The 20,298-nt window shown below is 37.6% G+C and overlaps 1 protein-coding gene across 7 annotated transcripts; it reads left to right on the top strand.

Annotated features, from left to right (window-relative positions):
* Positions 1-2,155: 2,155 nt before the first annotated feature.
* LOC116660505 (YTH domain-containing family protein 3) lies at positions 2,156-19,331 on the top strand. 7 transcript variants are annotated; one of them, XM_032470172.1, is made up of 7 exons: positions 2,156-2,431; positions 3,018-3,042; positions 6,300-6,445; positions 8,702-8,787; positions 10,375-10,419; positions 17,237-17,269; positions 17,320-19,330. In XM_032470172.1, exons 3-7 carry the CDS (start codon positions 6,388-6,390, stop codon positions 18,898-18,900), a joined length of 1,803 nt encoding a protein of 600 aa, XP_032326063.1. In that variant the 5' UTR covers positions 2,156-2,431; positions 3,018-3,042; positions 6,300-6,387; the 3' UTR covers positions 18,901-19,330. The 7 variants fall into 7 exon arrangements, with proteins under 7 accessions (XP_032326063.1, XP_032326062.1, XP_032326064.1 ...); XM_032470171.1 differs by having other exon boundaries at positions 2,156-2,530; XM_032470173.1 differs by lacking the exon at positions 6,300-6,445 and having other exon boundaries at positions 2,158-2,530; positions 17,320-19,328.
* Positions 19,332-20,298: the final 967 nt, after the last annotated feature.

Here is a 20,298-nt window from a genome sequence, read left to right as displayed (position 1 = left end):
TCTTTCTGGTTTTTAACTGAACACATGGCCAACCAGAATGTATCCTCCAAGTCTTCTTCAACTAGGTATATCCATAAGAGTGTGTCCAAGTTAGCAGGAGGTAGGCAGAAACAGGAAATGCAATTTCTACAAATGTCCTTAAAGAGAAAGGTGCCTTTCTTCACCTTGCTTTCTGCTGGTCGTAATGATTGTCATGGCTGGAAGTTAAAAAGTCATCTTGGACCACAGGTCTAAGTATTATGAGGATGGTGGCAAAACAGGCTATATGGGGTCCAATACCTGGTGATGTGACAGCAGACCAAGCCCTGGACTGACTTCCTCCAGACTTCTTCTGTATGAGAGAATCACAGACCTCTATTTTAAGTTCCTGTTATCTTGGAATTGCTGTCACCTGCGGCTGAACCTAATTCAAACCAATACAAGAAGTCCTCCAGAAGTATGCAAATGACATTTTGGAAAATACTGTTAATGCTATTTAATTTAATATTAAATGGGTTTACATCACATGGTAGTTAAGTGCTCCATTCTGCAAGTTCAGACCTCAATTGTAGGAAGGGTAATATGGAAGGAAGGAGTTTCTTGGGAGGCAGGAATTAAAGAGAACAGAAACTCACCAAAACATCATGTCATTAGGCAGTATTATATGGTGGCTACAGTACAAGGTCTGAATCCAAACTGCCTGTGTTCAAGTCCTGGCTCTCACAGAGATCAGCTGTGTTATTTTGGGCACTTTTCTTAACCTCAGTGTCTTTTTTAGCAGCACTTATCACGCAATTAGGTTCTCAGGATTTTAATGAGTATTACCGTGCCTGACATATAATAACGAATAAATGTAGGCTATCACTACCATTTTAGGAATTATTTAGCAAAGGAATCATACACTACCCGGTACAGCCACTGCTTGTTGAAAGCTTACACTTCGCCAGAAATGGTACATATCTGACTCTATTTCACTCAAGAGGAAACTAAGGTTTAGAAAGGTTCAGTGACTTCCCCAAGGTTACACAATTACTGTAGCCCAGCCACAATTCAAAACACTGGATTCCAAAGCCATGCTTTTTAATTAAGACCATTAAGGATTGAAGGCAACACCTGTAAGATTTCACAAACTTCCTCTTGTGCACTCTCAATTTCCCTACTCGTAACACGTACTCCAGTAGTAAATTCTTTCAAGCTAAAAAGGTCTGTACGGAGTGAAGAATGGGCAGGCTGGAGAGATTAAAAGCAACAACTGAAAAGGTGGGGGAGGGGGAATTCCTGGGAAACTGCGAAAGCATTCGGCCTGAGCTGAGAATCAAGCGGACTCCCTGGGTTGCGTGGCAAAATGCGAGAGCCTGGGAAGCTTAGCAGGCCTTTACATAGAGCCCACACCGTACCTATTAGGCAAGGAAACTCTGCCTTTATTACAAAGATGTTACTGCAACAAAAGGCTCCTCTGGTTTTGCCAACTTGCAGAAAAGTAACTTTATCAGTTTCTACTGAAACTTTAAACGTCTCTTCTTTTAGGACTTAAATGAAAACACGTCCTGCAACTATGCTTACCTTTCCCCAGGTCAACTGACTCAGCCATCGAAATCAACGTCAGGGGAGGGCAAAGTCTGACTTCAGAGGTGACGGCTGAGTTGTGCGTTTTCCCTACCCTGCTCCCGGGGTTTGGAGAGAACGCACACTTGCCGGCGAACCTCCTCTGTCGGTGTCAGTGCCCAGCCACTTTCGCTGCACGTGCCGGCTCGCGCGGCCGGCGCAGCACCGCTGTCTCACCCCGCCGCCCACGTGGCTTTGGACGCTCCCGGGAGGTGCGGTGGAGGCCGGTCACCGCTGCTCGCTCACCTGCGGCGGGCGCGGCTGCTAGTGCGGCGTCCCTACCGGCCAACCTCCACTCCGCCGCCTGGAGGGCGCAGCCGCCCCCTGCCGCCTAGGCCCATTTCCTGCTCAGAATGCGACGGCCTCCGGCTCCCGCCCGCTTTCCCGCCGCGCGTCGCTCGCCCTGTGGCCCGGAGCAGGACTGAAGGAAGGCGCGGAAGCACCCCTGGAAGTGCACGCTCACAGGCATACAGGCCCGCGCCCCTTCCCCTCTCGACGCATGCGCCCAGGGTCGGCCGCGCGCGTCCCGTCTGATGACGTAGAGATGCGGAGGCGGAGCCAAGGTCGTTGGCGGGAGGGTGGGGGAGGAAGAGCGAGGTGAGCGCGGACGTCAGAGTGGAGAGCGGAAGGTCAGGGAGGCTCTGAGCGGAAGTGAGACTAGGGAGTCTGTCCGCCATTGTGGACCCGAGAAGCGGAGAGCGAGAGGGGGAAGAGGAGCGTGCAAGCGGAAGAGACGGGCCCCTTCCACCGACTCCCGAGCGCGAGGCCCTCTTTCTGGCTTCTGAGCGAGCGGCGGCGGCGGCGGCGGCTGGAAGAGTCACTCGGCCGAGGGCGGCAGCCAACTGCTGTGAGTGCACGGGGAGAGGCCCAGGCGGCGGCGGCGGCGGCGGTAGCAGCAGCAGCTCTCGGGTTGCGGTGAAGAATGTCAGCCACTAGCGTGGATCAGGTGAGGGAGCAGAGGCCTCAGGCCCGGCGAAGGCCCGAGCCCCGGAGCTCCATCCTCGCGTGGGGCTTCGGCTCCTCCCCGTCGCCGCCGCTGCCGGCCCCGTAACGGTGCCCCGGGCGCAAGTTGCCGCGGTTCTGCCGCCCGGGCCGGGGCGTGAGCCCTGGCCCCGGAGCCTGCGGCCCAGGCGGGCGGCCGCGGGGCCGCGGTGGGTGGGGGCAGGACTGCTCTTCGGGGCCTTAGGACGCGTCCCGAGGGCGGCCGACGTGGGGCTGAGACCACGCGAGCTCCGGGAGACGGATTCCGAGTGGCGGGTAGGAGGTTTAAGGACTGAGATGGTTGGGAAATTGGTGGCTATGGAGAATGTGGTGGGTATTACTCCTACGCGGATTGTTTAAAATAACTTGTTTCTGATAACGTCTTTGATTAACACACTTTTCCTCTCTTTCTTTTTTTCCCCTTTACCACACCTTTTCGTCTTGCTACACAGAGACCTAAAGGGCAAGGAAATAAGGGTGAGTTCGGATATTTTTATCTTATTTTTCATTGTTGGTTTGATGTTGCTTGTAGCTATGTGAAGGGCTTTTTGTTTTTGCTCCTGTTTTTTTTTTTTTTTGGAAATGTAAGATTAGAGAAACAATTAATCTCAGCTAAGGCAGCCAAATGCTATCCGAAAGTTCTGTAGTTCCTTGTTTTGAAGCCACTTTTCTAGAAACCAAAGTGATACAAGGAACAGTTTTATTGGTTGTATTTCACTTAAGGAGAGGATCATGAATGTAGTGACTTTTTTTTATTTTTGCAATTTGTGTTATATAATTTCTGCCACAAATTCTACAAATGTATGTAGATAAGTAGACATTTTGTTCGACATGCCTGGGTTATATTGGAACGTGCAACCCACATAGAATTCCATGTCACATTAGTGAAAATTGTACTGTTTTTCACTGATTGTATTGAAGTAAATCACATGGAGTCAGTAACCAGTTAGAAATCAAAACTGCACAGGCATATCATGTTGCTATGTAGTCCCGCACGGTTTGACTCAGTCTGGTGTTTTAGAAAGGACTCAGAAGGAAATAGTTTGTGAGGTGCCTGCCAGGGTTATGTTATTTACTGTTAGTTAAAGGGAAAAACTACTATTGAAAGTCAAGCATTTTTTTTTAAAGTGTATTTTGTATTAATATGGAACAATAACAGTCAGCTGACTGAAACATGACATTAACCATGTGACAGTTAAGTATACAACAATAACTGCTTTCTTGGGACAGTGCCAATTAAGTAACATTACAGTGACTTACATATTTATTACATTTTGTATTAGAGCTTGAAATTAGACTAAATAGAATTATGCTTCCTGTATTTTTTTCTGTAGCAAAGTATTACCTGTAAAATAAGATTTACAGTAGCCTTTTAGAAGTTAAGTTCAATGCCTTTGTTGATGCCTTTTATAGTTTTAGGGTTTTTATTAGCTATTGAAATTTTGAAAGAAATGGGTTTTGTATACACAGCTTAGTTAATTTTGAGTTGTAGTAGCTTTGAGAATTTTTACATAACTAGATATATGGCATTGTATAAGGGAACAGATTCATTACTTTGATTAAAGATTTATATAAACATGGGAATTTTAATTTTTAGAATTTAATTTTAATTTTAGGATTTTCTGTGTTCTAAGTATAAAACCTCAAAATTTGATATTGTTGATTTATTTTAAGTGAGATTTTAGAAATTTATTTGAATTTAAAAAGAATGACCCATTAATTTCCTTTTTGCTAGTCTGCCCATTAGGAAGTATATGTACAGACTTGGAGATAATGTGAAATCTGTGGTCGTTATTGCCTAGCATAAATTATTTTATCCTAGATCTGTGGGGAGGTGGCACTTTGCAAGGCTATTTGAAATGCTAAATGTTTTGTGTTACCTGCTTTAAGGTAAGTATGCAAGTTCTATGAAGTACTTAACTTTGACAAAACAGAGCATCTACATGATGCATTGTCAACCACTGTTGTATTACTGTAAGTTTTATTTATGACATAGTCTTTTCACTTAGATATGCCCTCGTTACATCTTTGATATTGGAGATACAAATTTTCTATGAGCAAAATTATGTATTGACTACAAATAAATATTTTTGGTTATTAAAATTTTTTTAAATAGCATCTCTATTATGTGTATTCAGACACACATTACAAAGTAATATTTGGACAGTTGTGTATTCCAAGAAATTTTCTTTTCTTTCCCCCTTACCGTTCAGTTCATAGTTTCATCCTTGGATAGAACAATGGACTGGGATTCCTAGGAGACCCGTGTTTTAATACCGCCTATGGCTACTGACTTGCCAAGTGAGCTTGAACATGTTGCACCATTTGTTCAGAATTTACCCTCTGTATATAAAATAAAAGTAATAATTCTAGCCATAAATCCTATTGTATGTTACGAGGGTTGTTGTCATTACAATTACAACAATTCACTGCTCTAGGAGCCATTACATTTGCACCTCACCTCATCTGTTGTGAAGGTGCAGGAAAACTATTTCCTGAGACATGGCAGGAGGGAAAAACTATTGGCCTAAAAGTATTGCTAATCATTTAAGATGCTTTAAATTGATAGATACTGCAAGGGCACGAATACACATATACATGACTTGTATTTTGATGCCTCTGCAGGGAGAATTACAAGAAGGCAGCACTTCCCCTGAACTGATACGAGTGTGTGTTTGAGAGAAACTACTCTGTCCTAGCTGACTTGGTTTTCAAGCTAGTAAAACTGTTGTGTAATTATTCTGTTTACTTTTGTGAAGCAGAAAGCAAAGTTATTTTTCTTAAACTAAAGCCCCAGTATTCTAACAATATGAGTATTAAACTTGAATCCAGAACTTACCAAACTTAAGAAAAATACAAGTCCCCGAGGAGTTGTCAGTGTTTTGAAAGCATAATCCTTTTCACTTGACTTGATACGCTCTCAGAGACTGTATTTCCCTTCTCAGTAATCTTCAGTTACAGTGCTAGCCTAACACCTGGCTTCAGTGTCTTTGATTTTCTGCTGTTTTCCTGTATATCCTTAAATGTACTAAGGAACTAAAATTGAAAAGGAATTCCGTATCAATCTCTTTGTAAGGCAAAAATGCTTTTGTAGGATAAATAATACTTCTAAGTTTACTTGTTTCTAAGTTGGAGTTCTTTTTAATTAATAGACTGTCCTTACATTAAATATTAGAGGTCTCTGTTGTCCCTGACCAGGGTAGTATTGGGGGATAGTAGAAATTTCAGGATAATCATGTACCTGTTGGTCCAGAATTTAAAACTTTCTGTCACTTAGATTAACAAGTAGAATTTTTGCTTGCTGGAGTAAAAGTATACTGTTCCTTTCCCTGCAGGCATTGCAGATAAAAGTGCCAGATCCCACACTCCCAGTAGCCTGAGGCCTTGCTGCCTGCTTCCTCCTATCCCTAAGGTTTATAAATAGGCAAATTTATGGAAAGGAATGTATCTTCTCCCTCCCGTCCTCCCCTGCCCCTCCCAACCCAGGGACATATTCATTGTTTGGTACTGCAGTTTAAAAGTATTAGGCTGAATTTGGCTATCTTTTAGTGTTTCAGAAAATTAGTGGGAAATGCCTTGTATTTTGGCCATATCTTTTGTATCCTCTCCCCACCCGCCCCCCTCTGGAAATGACTGCAAAGCACTTAACTGTTATTTTAGGCTTCTTTTTATTAATCCTCAAAACATCCCTATAAGGAGATAGAGGGTACATGGTATTGTCGCTGTTTTTGTAGGTGGGAAAACATGATGCACAGATCTGTTGACTTTCCTAACTTGATGTAGTCAGGACCAGAGCAGAGAATCACCTGGCTCCTAAGGCCCATGTTCTATCTTGATTTGACTCTGCTTCATAGAGCAGAGGAAACAGGCGAAGAATCATGTAAGTCATCTGTTCTTTTTTCCCTGAAGAACTTGTACAGACTATGGAACTGGCTTGGATTTCATTACTATTTAATTAATGGCTTTCAGTCTCCAAGACATTAGATTGTCATTAAGCAATGTTCAAAACGTAAAATCTTGTAAGACAGTTCAACATCTTTAAGAACTGTACTTCTGAAACTCTAGGGCCAGCTTCTTACTCAAATTCTAACTTGATGCAAATTGCTTGTCAGTATATGTAAAATACTTAAAAAACAAAACGAAACATTTTTTCTTAGGTTGACATATACTCCTTGAGTAATCTTTTAGGACTTTTTTGAGCATATTAATGCATCATTTATAAATGCCTATAGACTACTTAGTGTATGAGAATATTTTCTTAGTCTAAGCCTCTTAGAAGAGGAATGACAACAGGAAATGTGTAAGAATAGCAGTATAATATATACTTAGATAAATTTTAAGTAGATGCTTTTTCACTGTTGTAGCAGTGTGGGCTTAATTTCTGAGAATCCATTGAATAAAAGAAATAAATATTTGTAATTTTGAAATGGGTTATCTGTTTCAAATACTGGCAAAAATGTACCAGTGTAATAGTCCAATAGCATAGTGGAGAATTTTTTCAAGAAGTAACAGACCAGACATAACTGTTTTTGATGAAAGAGTGGTAAAGGATCTGTTTAGAATCTCTTGGGCTGAAATGATTAGCCCATCAGAAATTACCTAAGGTACTCTCCGCTTTAATTTTGTTCCTAGTGGCTGTTATGTATTTAAATTCTGGGAAAGTCATTTAGCTCAACCCTGGGCTTTGATGCAGTCCTTATCAAATACAGTTAAACCAACTCAGTGGAGCCAGGGTCAGGGTGACCTTCAGGTTGCTCATGTAGTTTTAGGGGCAGTGTAGTGTAGAATATTGAGAGGTCTAGTTTGAAGGCTTCACAGAATAGTAGTCTTTTATGTTGTTTTGAACCATCATTGCTACTCGGTGGGTGGCAAAAAACTAAGGGATTTTACCTATCTTTGCTCCCATGCCGCTGTCAACTTGTATATGGCATTTAGGTCATCTAAACTTGCTGCGGTAATTGGGGAAAATAAACATGGTATGATACAATAGAATACACAACTTAGATCCATTGCTCCTAACCTTAATTTATAATATTTTGTGTTTAAATATTGTATTTAAAAATACACTGTCGTTTTAAGCAATAAATCTTCAGGAACTGAGGAAGTTTTTTTTGTTTCTTACAGTTTGGTTGATTAGTGATAGGCTTCTGTTTGTGTAGTCCTCAAGTAATTTTTAGTCCTGTTTGGATCTTGTAATATTTTACATAATAATATCCAAGATTATTAAATACTGTCATTGAATACTCAGATGAGATGAGGCAGGTACTATTAATAACCTCCTTGAACAGAGAAGTAGAGTTCAGGAGGCTAAATTATTGACTAGAGATTACCCAGCTTTCAGGGTTGGACTTGGGGACTCCAAACCCAGAACCGTTTTCCCTCAGGTCTGTGCTCAGAAGTGCTCTGAGCCAGTGTCCAGAATAACAACTTTATACAGAGTATTTATGGAAGTGATCTCTGAACCAATATGGCATTATAAATTGTTCTCTGACTGGATTTTCTCATGTGTTCCAAGAGTAATCACGGTTATCTCTAGTGTCTTAGTTTTATTTGTACTTCCATATGAAAGTCTTCATTGTTTTTTGTTTAGAATTTAGGCCCTTTTTAGTTAGATTTTTTATAATTATATTTATTCATTGTGTTAGTGCTTCAAGTGAATTGTAGCCACTTTTTAAACTGGAGACATTTAAGATATTTATTTACCTTTATTGGACTAAGCAGTAGAGTAATTTAACAAAGGTAGAGAACATTTAGAAATCTCTCTTGTCAACATTACTTGGAGTGGTTATTTTAGATTCAAATATAACGTTAGCAAACCCTTCCAACATTTTAATTTAACTGCTTACTACAGTGTTGAAATTGGGATGTTTACATTATGTTTTTAGTAATGGGAAGTGTATATATAGTTTGGATCTATGTAAACTTGGGCTTATATATATATATAAGATTTGTAATTTTGGTGGCACATAGTTGTAAACAAAATTAAGTTAATCCTTAAGGGGGCTTTTAAATGAAAAGAACAAAGAACCCAGGATAACTTTTTCTGAGTTGATTTGAAAAATATTGAAAATGTTAGGTTATTTTGTGAGTTTCATAAAGATAATTATAATACGTCTAATACAAGCATATTTTTTAGTTTCAGTACAAAACGGTTCGATTCATCAAAAAGATGCTGTAAATGATGATGATTTTGAGCCATACTTAAGTAGCCAGACAAATCAGGTAAGTCTGACAGTCCCATCTTTAGGAAATTAAGCTTGTATTATTATTAATTGATTTTTGAAAATAGATGCAATAATTGAATGAGAATACTCATTACACGAGTTATTCTAGTGTGCCTGCATGATAGTGAATAGCAGTTGCAGGTGTATAACACAGGCGAGTTCTTTAGAAATTAGAGATGGCTGAAACTAGATTATGAAATACAGAGATCTGAAAATGAGCAATTTTTTATATATTATGGTTAGATTTTTTTTGACTGTTGAATTTAATATTTCAATGCTGCTTCATTACCAAAGCAAATTACAAGGTTTAATTAATTAAGAAATTTGTGGGAGAGGACTAGTTTGTGCCTGAAATTTTTGGTTAGTATAATTAAAGTTTTGCTATAACCTTGTAACATAGGGGAAAGAATTAAAGACATAAACACACTTGCTTATATATTGTACGCATGGAGGGTTTCATTGAATTAAATAACGATGGCTTTTGAGGTTCTTCTGTTTTAATTTTTCACAAATAATGTGAATTTATTTACAGGAATAACTTAGATCTAAACATTGACAAAAAAGAATGGTATTCTTTAGTTTCTATATACCATTTTTGTGTCTGTTTGTCATGTTAATAAGAATGTCACTGCTAGAAATAAATTTAAAAAATAAACTTTCATTATTAACTAGTTTCTGTGGAGAGAACATTCTGCAATGAAACTGCTTTTGTTTTGCTTATAAAAAGATACATGAAAAATAATACCTTGAAATCTTAACCTCTGGATTTTTTTTTAACTTGTAAAAGGAAAGGGAACCAAATATTATTACAGAACTTTACAGTTGTAGAGAAGATTTGAACAAAAAGTAGTTTCCAATTTGTGGAATGTACAGTGTGATTATTTTTAAGACTTTGGAAAGCCATAGTTATGTTCAACCTGATCTACTTGGTCATTTATTTCTCTTTAACCACCCTCTTCTATCTGTTGATCAACATTCCTGGCATATGTTGGGAGGGAGTAAAAGATGAGAAAGACTAAAAACAGGTGATAAAATCTATGAAAGTTTGGCTACTCTTTAAAGAATGAAAAAGTTCGTTTCATATTTATATAATCTAGCTTTATGATCTCAATATCAAGTTTACTTTCCACCTAAAGGTTGTGAAAGAATGTATCACTGCAAAGTAGGGGAAGATCATTTGTTGCCAAGTGTAGTGCAAGTTTTAAAAGAAATAAACAGTATTCTATTTGAGCCATTCAGTCATCTCAGTTAACATCCCTTATGGCAGTGTTTCCCAGCTTTTTCTTTGAGAAATTCTGATGTAATGAAGTATAGTAGATGTTTTCCTGAAAAGATCCGGGATCAGATAAGTTTTTATTTGGTCTAAATAATAGAATTTTTTTTTTTTTGGGCTACTTGATTTTATACTTTATTATATGTGTAAAGTGAATTTCTAAGGCAGCGCTATAGTATGAATATTCTTTGACTTATTTGTTCAAACTATTTTCAAGACATTTTAATGGATTGTAAATGTTTGAGAATTGCAACCTATAAGAATCTTCTTGTTTTACTTGGTAACAGATATTTTATAATTTATTTGTCACAGGGGCTTAGAAGATTGGTTTTTTGGCATTCCACAAAGATGCTTCAGGTCTGCCTAGGGGAGACCTGGGGAGGGTACCCTGGATCCCACCTTTGCAGGAACCAGAGCTGTGCTTTGCTTTTTTATGTGTTTTATATGTTGGAATTCTGCATAAGATTTCACTTACTTTAAATTGTTGGAAATCATTATTTTTTAAGACTATAAGGGCATTTGCCTAGTGATCCCAATTTTTAAATTGTATCATTAAAGTTTCCATATGTTGGGGCAAAAATATCTATGAAAGATTTGCTTTAATGTGATGTTTAAATGAAAGGTCTTGTGCTTTATATTAATTAAATCATTTAATTCATGATGTTTGAATCAATATAGTCATGTGCTATTTAAAGAGAAGTCTTAAAGTTTGATACCAATAACGCTGTGTTTTACCTTCCTCTCCTTGCTAGTACTAATGAATAGATTTTCAGCAATTATCTTTCTATAATACTAAAAATAATCTGTAACCAGGGTACATGTTTACATTTTAAAAAGTACTGACACTATAAAATATTGAAAACTGGTTTTAGTGGAGAGCAGAATTGAAAATTATTTGAAATCTTAAAGGTAAGTTGTATAAGAATTTAGATTTATCATAATTGCTTAGCTAAAAATAGAAAATTTTTTACAAATTGACCTTTTAAAGCAGATTAGTGGAAACTGGATTTACTGGTGAAATATCTCAAGTTATTATTTACAGATTTAAAGTTATGCAGGTTATTTATAGCTCCTTATAGCTTCCTGACCTCACTGAAATAATTGTTTAAATAAAAAAAATTTTCAACTAAATACACAGTATGTCTTTAAAACTAAATCCCTTTGTCTGATTTTATTATAAACAATAAAAATGAATCTTTAGTCTGGAAAGGTTTTTCAATCTTTGTTTTGTATACTTAGATCTAAATCAGATCAAACTCAGGCTCGCTCTAAAACAGGTTGTTGGTCTTTACTTCTGTGGCTGCATATTTCTTCTGTTTTCTAGTGCTCAATTTCTTAGGGAATAATTTTCATAGTAATGTTAAAAGTAAATATTTGTCCTTTAGGTATTAAAATTAGTTCTTTATAGTTCCCTCAGAATTCTGATGATTAAGTTGATTGAAAATTCAGGTTCAGTTGGTATTGTTAAAGGTGCCATGTAATTTGTGCATGTAAGTTTTCCTGACTGATAATTCTGTATTGCTACTCAGTGGTCTTAAAGTCCAATTCTGTCATTGTCACGTTAAAGAATTAACAAAGTTTCTCAATTGGATACATTTATTATAAGAGTGCCCTTAAAGTGACTCCTCCTCTCTCCCTGTCAGATCTTTGATCAGCTTTATCCATCTAACTTATTCAGGGAAATAGGACTTATTTTTTTCTGAAAATATAAATATTTTCTGAATATTTTCTTTAATGATCTCATTTTATATGTATGATTTACACACACGTGTGTGTATATGCACAGACTCATGTTTATCACTTCATGAAGTCTTCTGATTTTCCCAGTTACTTGCTCCCTCCTGTTTGCACTAGAGTGTTTGGATTTATTTTGTTTATATTTCCGTAACAGTGGGGGCAGCTGTGTCTTCCCCACTAGACCTGTGAATTGCTCCAGGTCAGAGACCATGTTCTCATCTTTTTGTCTACAGTAACTGGTACTGTATCTGGCATATAGTAGGATTCATTCATTATTTATAGAATGGATGGATTAGGTTAACTGATAGATTTAGGGAATGAAGTATGGTTGATGAAATACTTGGATTAATTGAGTATGATGTATAATACATTTTTTTCTTAATATCTTTAGGATTAGGTATGCATGGATTGTATATTTTTTTGAAAGGCACAGTAGTGTTTTTTAAAATATTAGAAGAAAATGCGCATAAGCATTAAAAATATACTGAACTTTAACTTTTTTGTTGTTAATCCAGAACTCAGTTCTGGAGTTTGTGAAGTATGTCAGGTTCTTAATAGAAAACAGTTTTCATTGTTCTCAGTGCAGAAGTGCTGTTAGTGGTGAAATAATGCCTTAATCTTTTTTTATTGAACTTCTAAGACATTGTACAGTGTTCTCTCTTGGAAGTTTGGATATTTACAAAGTAAAAGTGGGTATTAAGTTACCATAACTGAAAGACTCAGTTATAATTGTATTAAAATGCCCTTAGGTCAGAACAGTAATCATCAATTTTTTCTTACTATTGTTCAGGTTTTCTTTGAGATAATGGAAAAACAGTTAACCTACATCACAAAGGCTAGGAAATGATAATTATAAATGACTTTGAAAATCTAAGGAAGAATTTTAAATCTTTTCTATGTTTTAGTTTTCAAATTTTAAAAAAAGGCTTAACTCATATACTTCAGTATAGCACTTTGCAATTAACAGTTGATTTTTAAAACTTAAAAAAAAGTAGATTTTTAAATTGATTAGAGCATAAGGTATTTTACCTCCATTTTACCCTGAAGAATCAGGGTTACAGAAATTAAATGATCTGATGATCACTGACCAGAAAGAGGGAGAGTACAGAATTAACCCCATATCCTTGATTACTACAATCCCCGCATCATACCGTGATTTTATCCTTTAAGATCTGGACTGGACTAGGTTTGGAATTATACCACATTATTGGTGACTAATTTACATTTTAAATATACATTTTCAAGAGGCAAGTTAAGTCGTATTGATAAATATAAGTTGTTGATTGAATGTTTAATGTGTCCTAGGTACTTTGTCTTTGTTTCCTTTTAATAGCTGAGAAAGCAATTCAGAGTTTAAGTAACTTGATGCTGGCTGCATATAGTTGATAATACTGGGCTGGGATTAGAATTTAGATGCCTCATGGCTTCACCTCGACCCTGTGTTAATTAAATTGCCTCTCTCCAGGTTGTATTTCCCAGTGTATACTCTCGGTAAAGGGTTTGTGGATCTGTTCTTATGAATTTGTTCATTTATGTCTGTTGATTATTGTATCAGTGTTTATGTGTATGCATTATTTTCCCCTTTCTAATTTGTTCTTTGAGTAAGAGGGAAATACCAAGCATTTCACATCACTTTGCTTAAAGGTCAAATATCTTTAAACAAAAAAGTAAAATTTCACTATTCCTGCCCAATTTCAGAATTATAAATAATTTAAAGTGATTATTTATTTGGACATGAACTGTTAAATTGATTATGTTTTGTTGTACCAGGTTTGAAGTAAAAGGTGAAAGAAAGTAAGTTTTGAGTTACTATTTTCCATCATCAGTAAGTGGAGGTTTTGTTGCCCTCACTATCCAAGGTACATTCCTCTAATTGATATTCCACTTGGCTAGCAATTAAAAATTTATCTTACATTTAGCAAAACATATTTTAAAATATTTCCAATTATAACTGAAACTCTGCTAATTCAAAATATGTTGACCATATGTTATTTTAAACTTTAGGTAGTTTCCTACAACTTTTTTTGTTCTCACTAGAACCCAAACCAAAAACCCTTGCCTTTTGGAAGGAGACTGCTTAAGTTACTTACAAGGAAAAACATCTCATTTGGCTTAAAACTACTGAAAGAATTAGGAAATAAACAGTTAGCGTTGTTTGATGAATGGAGAAAGCAGGCTGCTCATCCAGTGTACTCAAGGGTTATCCCAGGGTGGTGGTTAGCAGCACGTGGCCAGCTGTGTAGTCAGATGGAGACAGCCCCGCATCTCTGCTTACTAATCTGTGCTGTCCGTTGATAAGACAGTTATGATTAATGGAACACATTTTAAAGTAATTAAACTCCTCACTTCGACAAAATCCCTGATTTAGGGATGAAGTAGTAAAAACTCATGATTTAAAAAAATAATTAAAAAGGATACCTAATAAAAAGCCCCCACACCCAAAAGGGTTTGGATCTGTTCCCTGTTCCAGCCCCAGAAGTGTCAGAATTGGCAAAAATTGGTTACCCATTAATCTAATAATGTAGGTTGGTGGGTCTTTTTTTTTTTTTTTTTTTTTTTAAAGGAATCAGTATAGATTAGGTAACCAGTTAAAATAGGATTGACAAACTGACCTAGGGACCAAATCCAGTCCATGCCCTGTTTTCATTGAGGAAACTTGAGGTAGCAGCTTTCTATAAAGATGAATTTGTGACTGCAACCAGAGACTGTATTTGGCTTGTAAAGCTTAAAATATTTGCTCTTTGATTCTTTAGTTTGCTGGTTCCTGAATTATGTGATGGGTAGAGACAGATTAGGAACTTGATGTGTAACTGTTGTGTAAAATTCAGCATTTGTGAGGTTGTAATAAGAATATTCAGTGTAAGTTATGAGTGTAATTTTGCAAACACTTATCATGAGGAGTGAAGTTAAAATTTCCACCTTGTCCGTTTTTCCTCTCCCACATGAAGGTACGGACATACTGAGTCCCGATGTCAGTGCCAGCATTCTAAATTAAAACTTTGGAACTGGTCACCTCCATATTCAGCTCAGCTCTCTCTCTTCCCTCATTGGAGTTTATTTTCTTCTCTGTGCTGTGTCTTTAACTGTAGGTTTTTCTTTTAGAATGAGTATCTTCTATCAGTATTTTTCACAATGTAGGCATTCAGTAAGTGGTTAAAATAAATAATAAAGTACTAAAGGAAACCTTTAGTGACTTTAAAAAAGTTTAAAAAATCTTAATTGATTGTATTTGTTCATTTATTAGCCAAACTTTAAGCATTATCACAATGGCTTGAATTTGAAGTACTATGAATGCTTTTTTAGTTTCAACAGATAATTTAGTGCTTGAATTAAAAATGTACATGTGTGTATCCATGGCTACTAAAGTTTACTCATTAATTTAAGGATTTTTTTTTTTGAAAACCACTGTTGGTGATTTTGAGCTTCCCTCTCAGGTTTCATTTCCTTCATACTAATGTGAGCATTCTTTGAATATGTTTTGAAATATGGTTAATAATTATCTGATATAGTTAAAAGAATATGTTTAACTAAATTCGTAAATAGTTCACACGTACATTCCCAGTTTTGAATATGGTAAAATATACTTATATCAAGTGTAGTTAATTTTTTTTCTTAAATAGTGCTAAGTGACACAGTTGTTTTAAGTTCAAGTGTTACTGGAAATACTCAGTAAATCTATGTCATAATAATTTAAATGCAGCCTTTGTTTGATTATCTTTTTAATTTAATCATCAGTTATTTCAAAAGAAAATATTAAATTAGCTTTCTCACAGTTATACAGTTGTAACTGTTGTAAGGTATGTCACAAGTAACTTAATAGTAATAGTAAAAAGCATCTTAGTTTTCAGTAATAGGCCTTAAAAAAATTAAATGAATTCTGGGTAGTACCTATGATGTAATTGTCACACATTTATATTGATAAACTTTCTTTAGTAGGAAAGCAGTGACAGAATAGTCCCAAGAGAGTAACAGCCAAAAAAAGGAGGGGAGGTCTCTGTTTTGCACTTTGCTCCATTGCATTTTCCATTATGCTCCAGAGAACTTAGAATGTCTATATAAATAAGGTGAATAATCAGCCTTCCAAATGGTATTGACCCTTGCGCGGGGATTACAAATTGTCCTGGCTGGATATTAGCTTAATTACAAATTCTAAGGCTCTGTCCAAGGCTTTAAAAATCACACCTAAACCAGAGTGAAAATCTATTGCAATCTGTCACTTGGTATCCTTGGGGAATTAGTTCCAGGACCCCCACTGATACCAAAATCCACAGATGCTCGAGTCCCATATGTAAAATGATGTAATATTTGCATATAACCTATGCACATCCTCCTGTGTACTTCAAATCATCTGTAGATTACTTATAATACCAAATAATAATGCAGGTGCTGTGTAAATAGCTATGTAAGTAGCTGCTGGTATGGCAGATTCAAGTTTGGTTTTTGGAACCTTTTGGAAATTTTTTTTTCTGAATTTTTTCCATCCGTGGTTAGTTGACTCCATGGATGCAGAACCTGCAGATTGGAGGGCTGATTGTATCAGACATATTTTTGGCATAAGAAGCCTACTTTTTATAAGAAATCTTTATAATATTTTATTTTTTATACTGGTTAGTAACAAATTTGAGGTTTTTTAAAAAATAAAATTTGGTGCCTTGACTTTTGGCAAATCACTGAATGATTAATATTCAGAATGAAGGCTGATTTAATTGTAGTACTTTTGGGAAAAATTACAGGGACTCACTATTTCTGAATGAAAATTCTGATCAGGAAGGTGGTAAGTTTTCGTGCAAAATAAAAGAGGCACTTGTTGCCAACCATTAAGAAACCATAGTTAGGATTTTATTCTCTTTTTCAAAACAAGCGAGGCACAACAAAACAAGAAACAAATTTGGATCATGCTCTAGGTAAAATCTTGAATCTTTTTTTCTTAGAGTATGAGCATTTCTCCATTTTATTTTTTCTTTGTAAAAGTACAAAATTTAATTGCTGAACTGGATTTCATCATATAGGTATACTGTAATTCCTCCATTGTTTGGCATAGTTTCCATGCTTGTTTAATCCTTGCGTATAAATTTTTGGGTACATCAGTTGCTCAAAATAAAGCTAGCAGTCAATATGTCTGCAAAGTTTACAGATCAACTTTCTGTAGAAATTAGAATATTTTAAAATTGTGCCCAGAGAATCTGGCTCTTAAAAATAATCCTCTTCGCCCCTGCCCTGGGGGAAAAAAACCCCTGCAATTTTATAACAAAGATGTTAAAATAAAATCATTAGTAAATTTTTCTGTTGATAAAATTGGATTTGAAATTTTAGTTTTGTTTATCTGCAGCAGGTGCTCTGTTTTTCATTTATCTACAACTATCTGATCTTTCTGATGTTTTTTCCCCCTAATCTTCAGAGGACATTTCGCTCCTGATCATAATCTTTTATTTTCCAGAATAACAGCTATCCACCAATGTCAGATCCATACATGCCTAGTTACTATGCTCCATCCATTGGATTTCCATTTCTCTTCCATACATGCCTAGTTACTATGCTCCATCCATTGGATTTCCATATTCTCTTGGGGAAGCAGCATGGTCCACAGCTGGAGACCAACCTATGCCATATCTGACAACCTATGGACAAATGAGTAATGGGGAACATCATTATATACCAGATGGTGTGTTTAGTCAACCTGGGGCATTAGGAAATACCCCTCCATTTCTTGGTCAACATGGATTTAACTTTTTTCCTGGTAATGCTGATTTCTCTACATGGGGGACAAGTGGATCTCAGGGACAATCAACACAAAGTTCTGCTTATAGTAGCAGTTACGGCTATCCACCTAGTTCTCTTGGGAGAGCTATTACTGATGGACAGGCTGGATTTGGCAATGATACTTTGAGTAAGGTGCCTGGCATTAGCAGTATTGAGCAAGGCATGACTGGACTGAAAATTGGTGGTGACCTGACAGCTGCAGTGACGAAAACCGTAGGAACAGCTTTGAGCAGCAGTGGGATGACTAGCATCGCAACCAATAGCGTGCCCCCAGTCAGCAGCGCAGCGCCGAAACCCACCTCCTGGGCCGCCATTGCCAGAAAGCCTGCCAAACCTCAGCCGAAACTTAAACCCAAGGGCAGCGTGGGGATCGCGGGCTCTGCTGTGCCGCCACCTCCTATAAAACACAACATGAACATTGGAACTTGGGATGAAAAGGGGTCAGTGGTGAAGGCTCCACCAACCCAACCAGTTCTGCCTCCTCAAACTATAATCCAGCAGCCTCAGCCATTAATCCAGCCACCGCCACTGGTGCAGAGCCAGCTGCCTCAGCAGCAGCCTCCGGCGCCGCAGGCGCAGGCGCAGCCGGGGCCGCCGCCGCAGGCCCAGCCGCACCCGGCGCAGGCGCAGCCGCCGCAGCTGCAGAGCCGCTGGGTGGCCCCGCGGAACCGGGGAGCCGGCTTCAGCCAGAACAATGGCGTGGGCGGTGAGAACTTTGGTTTAGGTGTTGTTCCCGTCAGCGCTTCGCCTTCCAGTGTAGAAGTGCATCCTGTGCTGGAAAAGCTAAAGGCCATAAACAACTATAATCCCAAAGACTTTGACTGGAACCTGAAGAACGGACGTGTGTTTATCATTAAAAGCTATTCTGAGGACGACATCCACCGTTCCATTAAGTACTCTATCTGGTGTAGTACTGAGCATGGTAATAAGCGTTTGGATGCAGCGTACCGTTCCCTGAACGGGAAGGGTCCACTCTATTTACTCTTCAGTGTGAATGGCAGTGGACATTTTTGTGGAGTGGCTGAGATGAAGTCTGTTGTGGACTATAACGCGTACGCCGGTGTCTGGTCTCAGGATAAGTGGAAGGGCAAGTTTGAAGTTAAATGGATCTTTGTCAAAGATGTTCCCAATAACCAGTTACGGCATATTCGCTTAGAAAATAATGACAACAAACCGGTTACCAATTCAAGGGACACTCAAGAGGTACCCCTAGAAAAAGCTAAGCAAGTGCTTAAAATAATTGCTACTTTCAAGCATACCACCTCAATCTTTGATGACTTTGCACATTACGAAAAGCGTCAAGAAGAGGAGGAAGCCATGCGTAGGGTAAGAATACGGTAATTTTTTGTGTGTAGGGTCATTTATTGGGGTGGTGTGCATGGATGGCTATCCTTTAATGCATTTTAGTATTACATTCTGAGTTTTAAGACCTTTACTCTGAAGGAGACCAACCACTTGGGTTAAGAAACAACTACAAACACCTTTGAAGGCCTGGATACCTTCCCGAGGGTAACTCTTACTCTGAATTCACTTCCTGTCTGTTTTTCTGACTTCTTAGGTGATAAAGGTCATTGAGTTCTGTTCACCAAAGCTCAGTGAGTTCTGCATTTGTAATTGAGCAGACTTAATTAGCTGGGTGGGGATTCTCATCACTAATCTTAAACATTGATTTTATGGGAAAATGTGTTTGAGATAGCTTTTAAATAAATGTTTGAATATTACTCATTTTGTATTGATGAGAAATAAAATAAGTTTTCCCCCAAGACTTCTGAGGCATTTTTATAATTTGTACATTTAAAGACTTGTACAGAATATACTAAGGTCTTTTACTTTAGGAAGCTACCTTAGCGTTGAGAAGACATGGCTTTTAGATTTAGACTCTACAGAAATTGATTTTTAATTCTCTTATTTACCCACTGGGAGATCGAGGGAGTTTTCTCCGGAAGTTACTACACACTGTGCTTGCGTCAGATTGGCCAGGCTTTGATCACAGCACCCAGAGCAGGTTGAGGATATGTTTTCTGTTGCAAACTACAAAAGTAAATTGTGGAGTCCTATTTTAGGGAGGAAAAGAGAATGGATGGAGTAGGCAACTAGCAAGATTTTTTTCATAGACAATATATTTAAATTTCAAATGAAGTAGGGCTAAAGTTAGAAGCTTGTCCAGTAAATTATGTTGGTTACTATGGAAAGCTTCTATGTAGAGATTAAGACAAAGCAGGAACTTTGTGTATCAAACATCAGTGGTTCTGTGTGTGAACCTAAGTACCTTGTGGCTTCTTAGTCTGTGCAGAAGGAACAATTTCAAATTATCTTCACTGCTGAATAATGTTGAAATAATGATCCTAGAGCAGTAGATTCCAGAACTTAGACATGTATCAGGCTGCTTCCTGCAAATGCAGATTCTTGAGGCCACTCCTTATTTGGTAAGGGACCTGATCGTGTACAAGAACCTCAGATGATTTTGGTGCTAGTGCTTACTGTACTGAATTGTTAGAAGCTTTGCTTTGTAATAGTACAGATGGCTATTAAAAGCCCTCCTCAATGTTTTAAATGGATTGCTGAATATAATTGAGTTTTCTCCAGGTTCAGTGTGGGAGATGAGGGGAAAAGGATCAAAAGTAGCTTTTGATTGAGTAAATGGTCATTTGCCATTACAAATAGTGAATCAGGAGAAATGATTTGCAGTGAGGAAGGTGGAATGCAGGTAAAGATTTCATTTTAGGATATGCTGATTTT

This window comes from Camelus ferus, chromosome 29 (genome assembly GCF_009834535.1).
Source record: "Camelus ferus isolate YT-003-E chromosome 29, BCGSAC_Cfer_1.0, whole genome shotgun sequence".
NCBI lineage: Eukaryota > Metazoa > Chordata > Mammalia > Artiodactyla > Camelidae > Camelus > Camelus ferus.
This window is presented reverse-complemented; position numbering and strand designations above follow the sequence as displayed.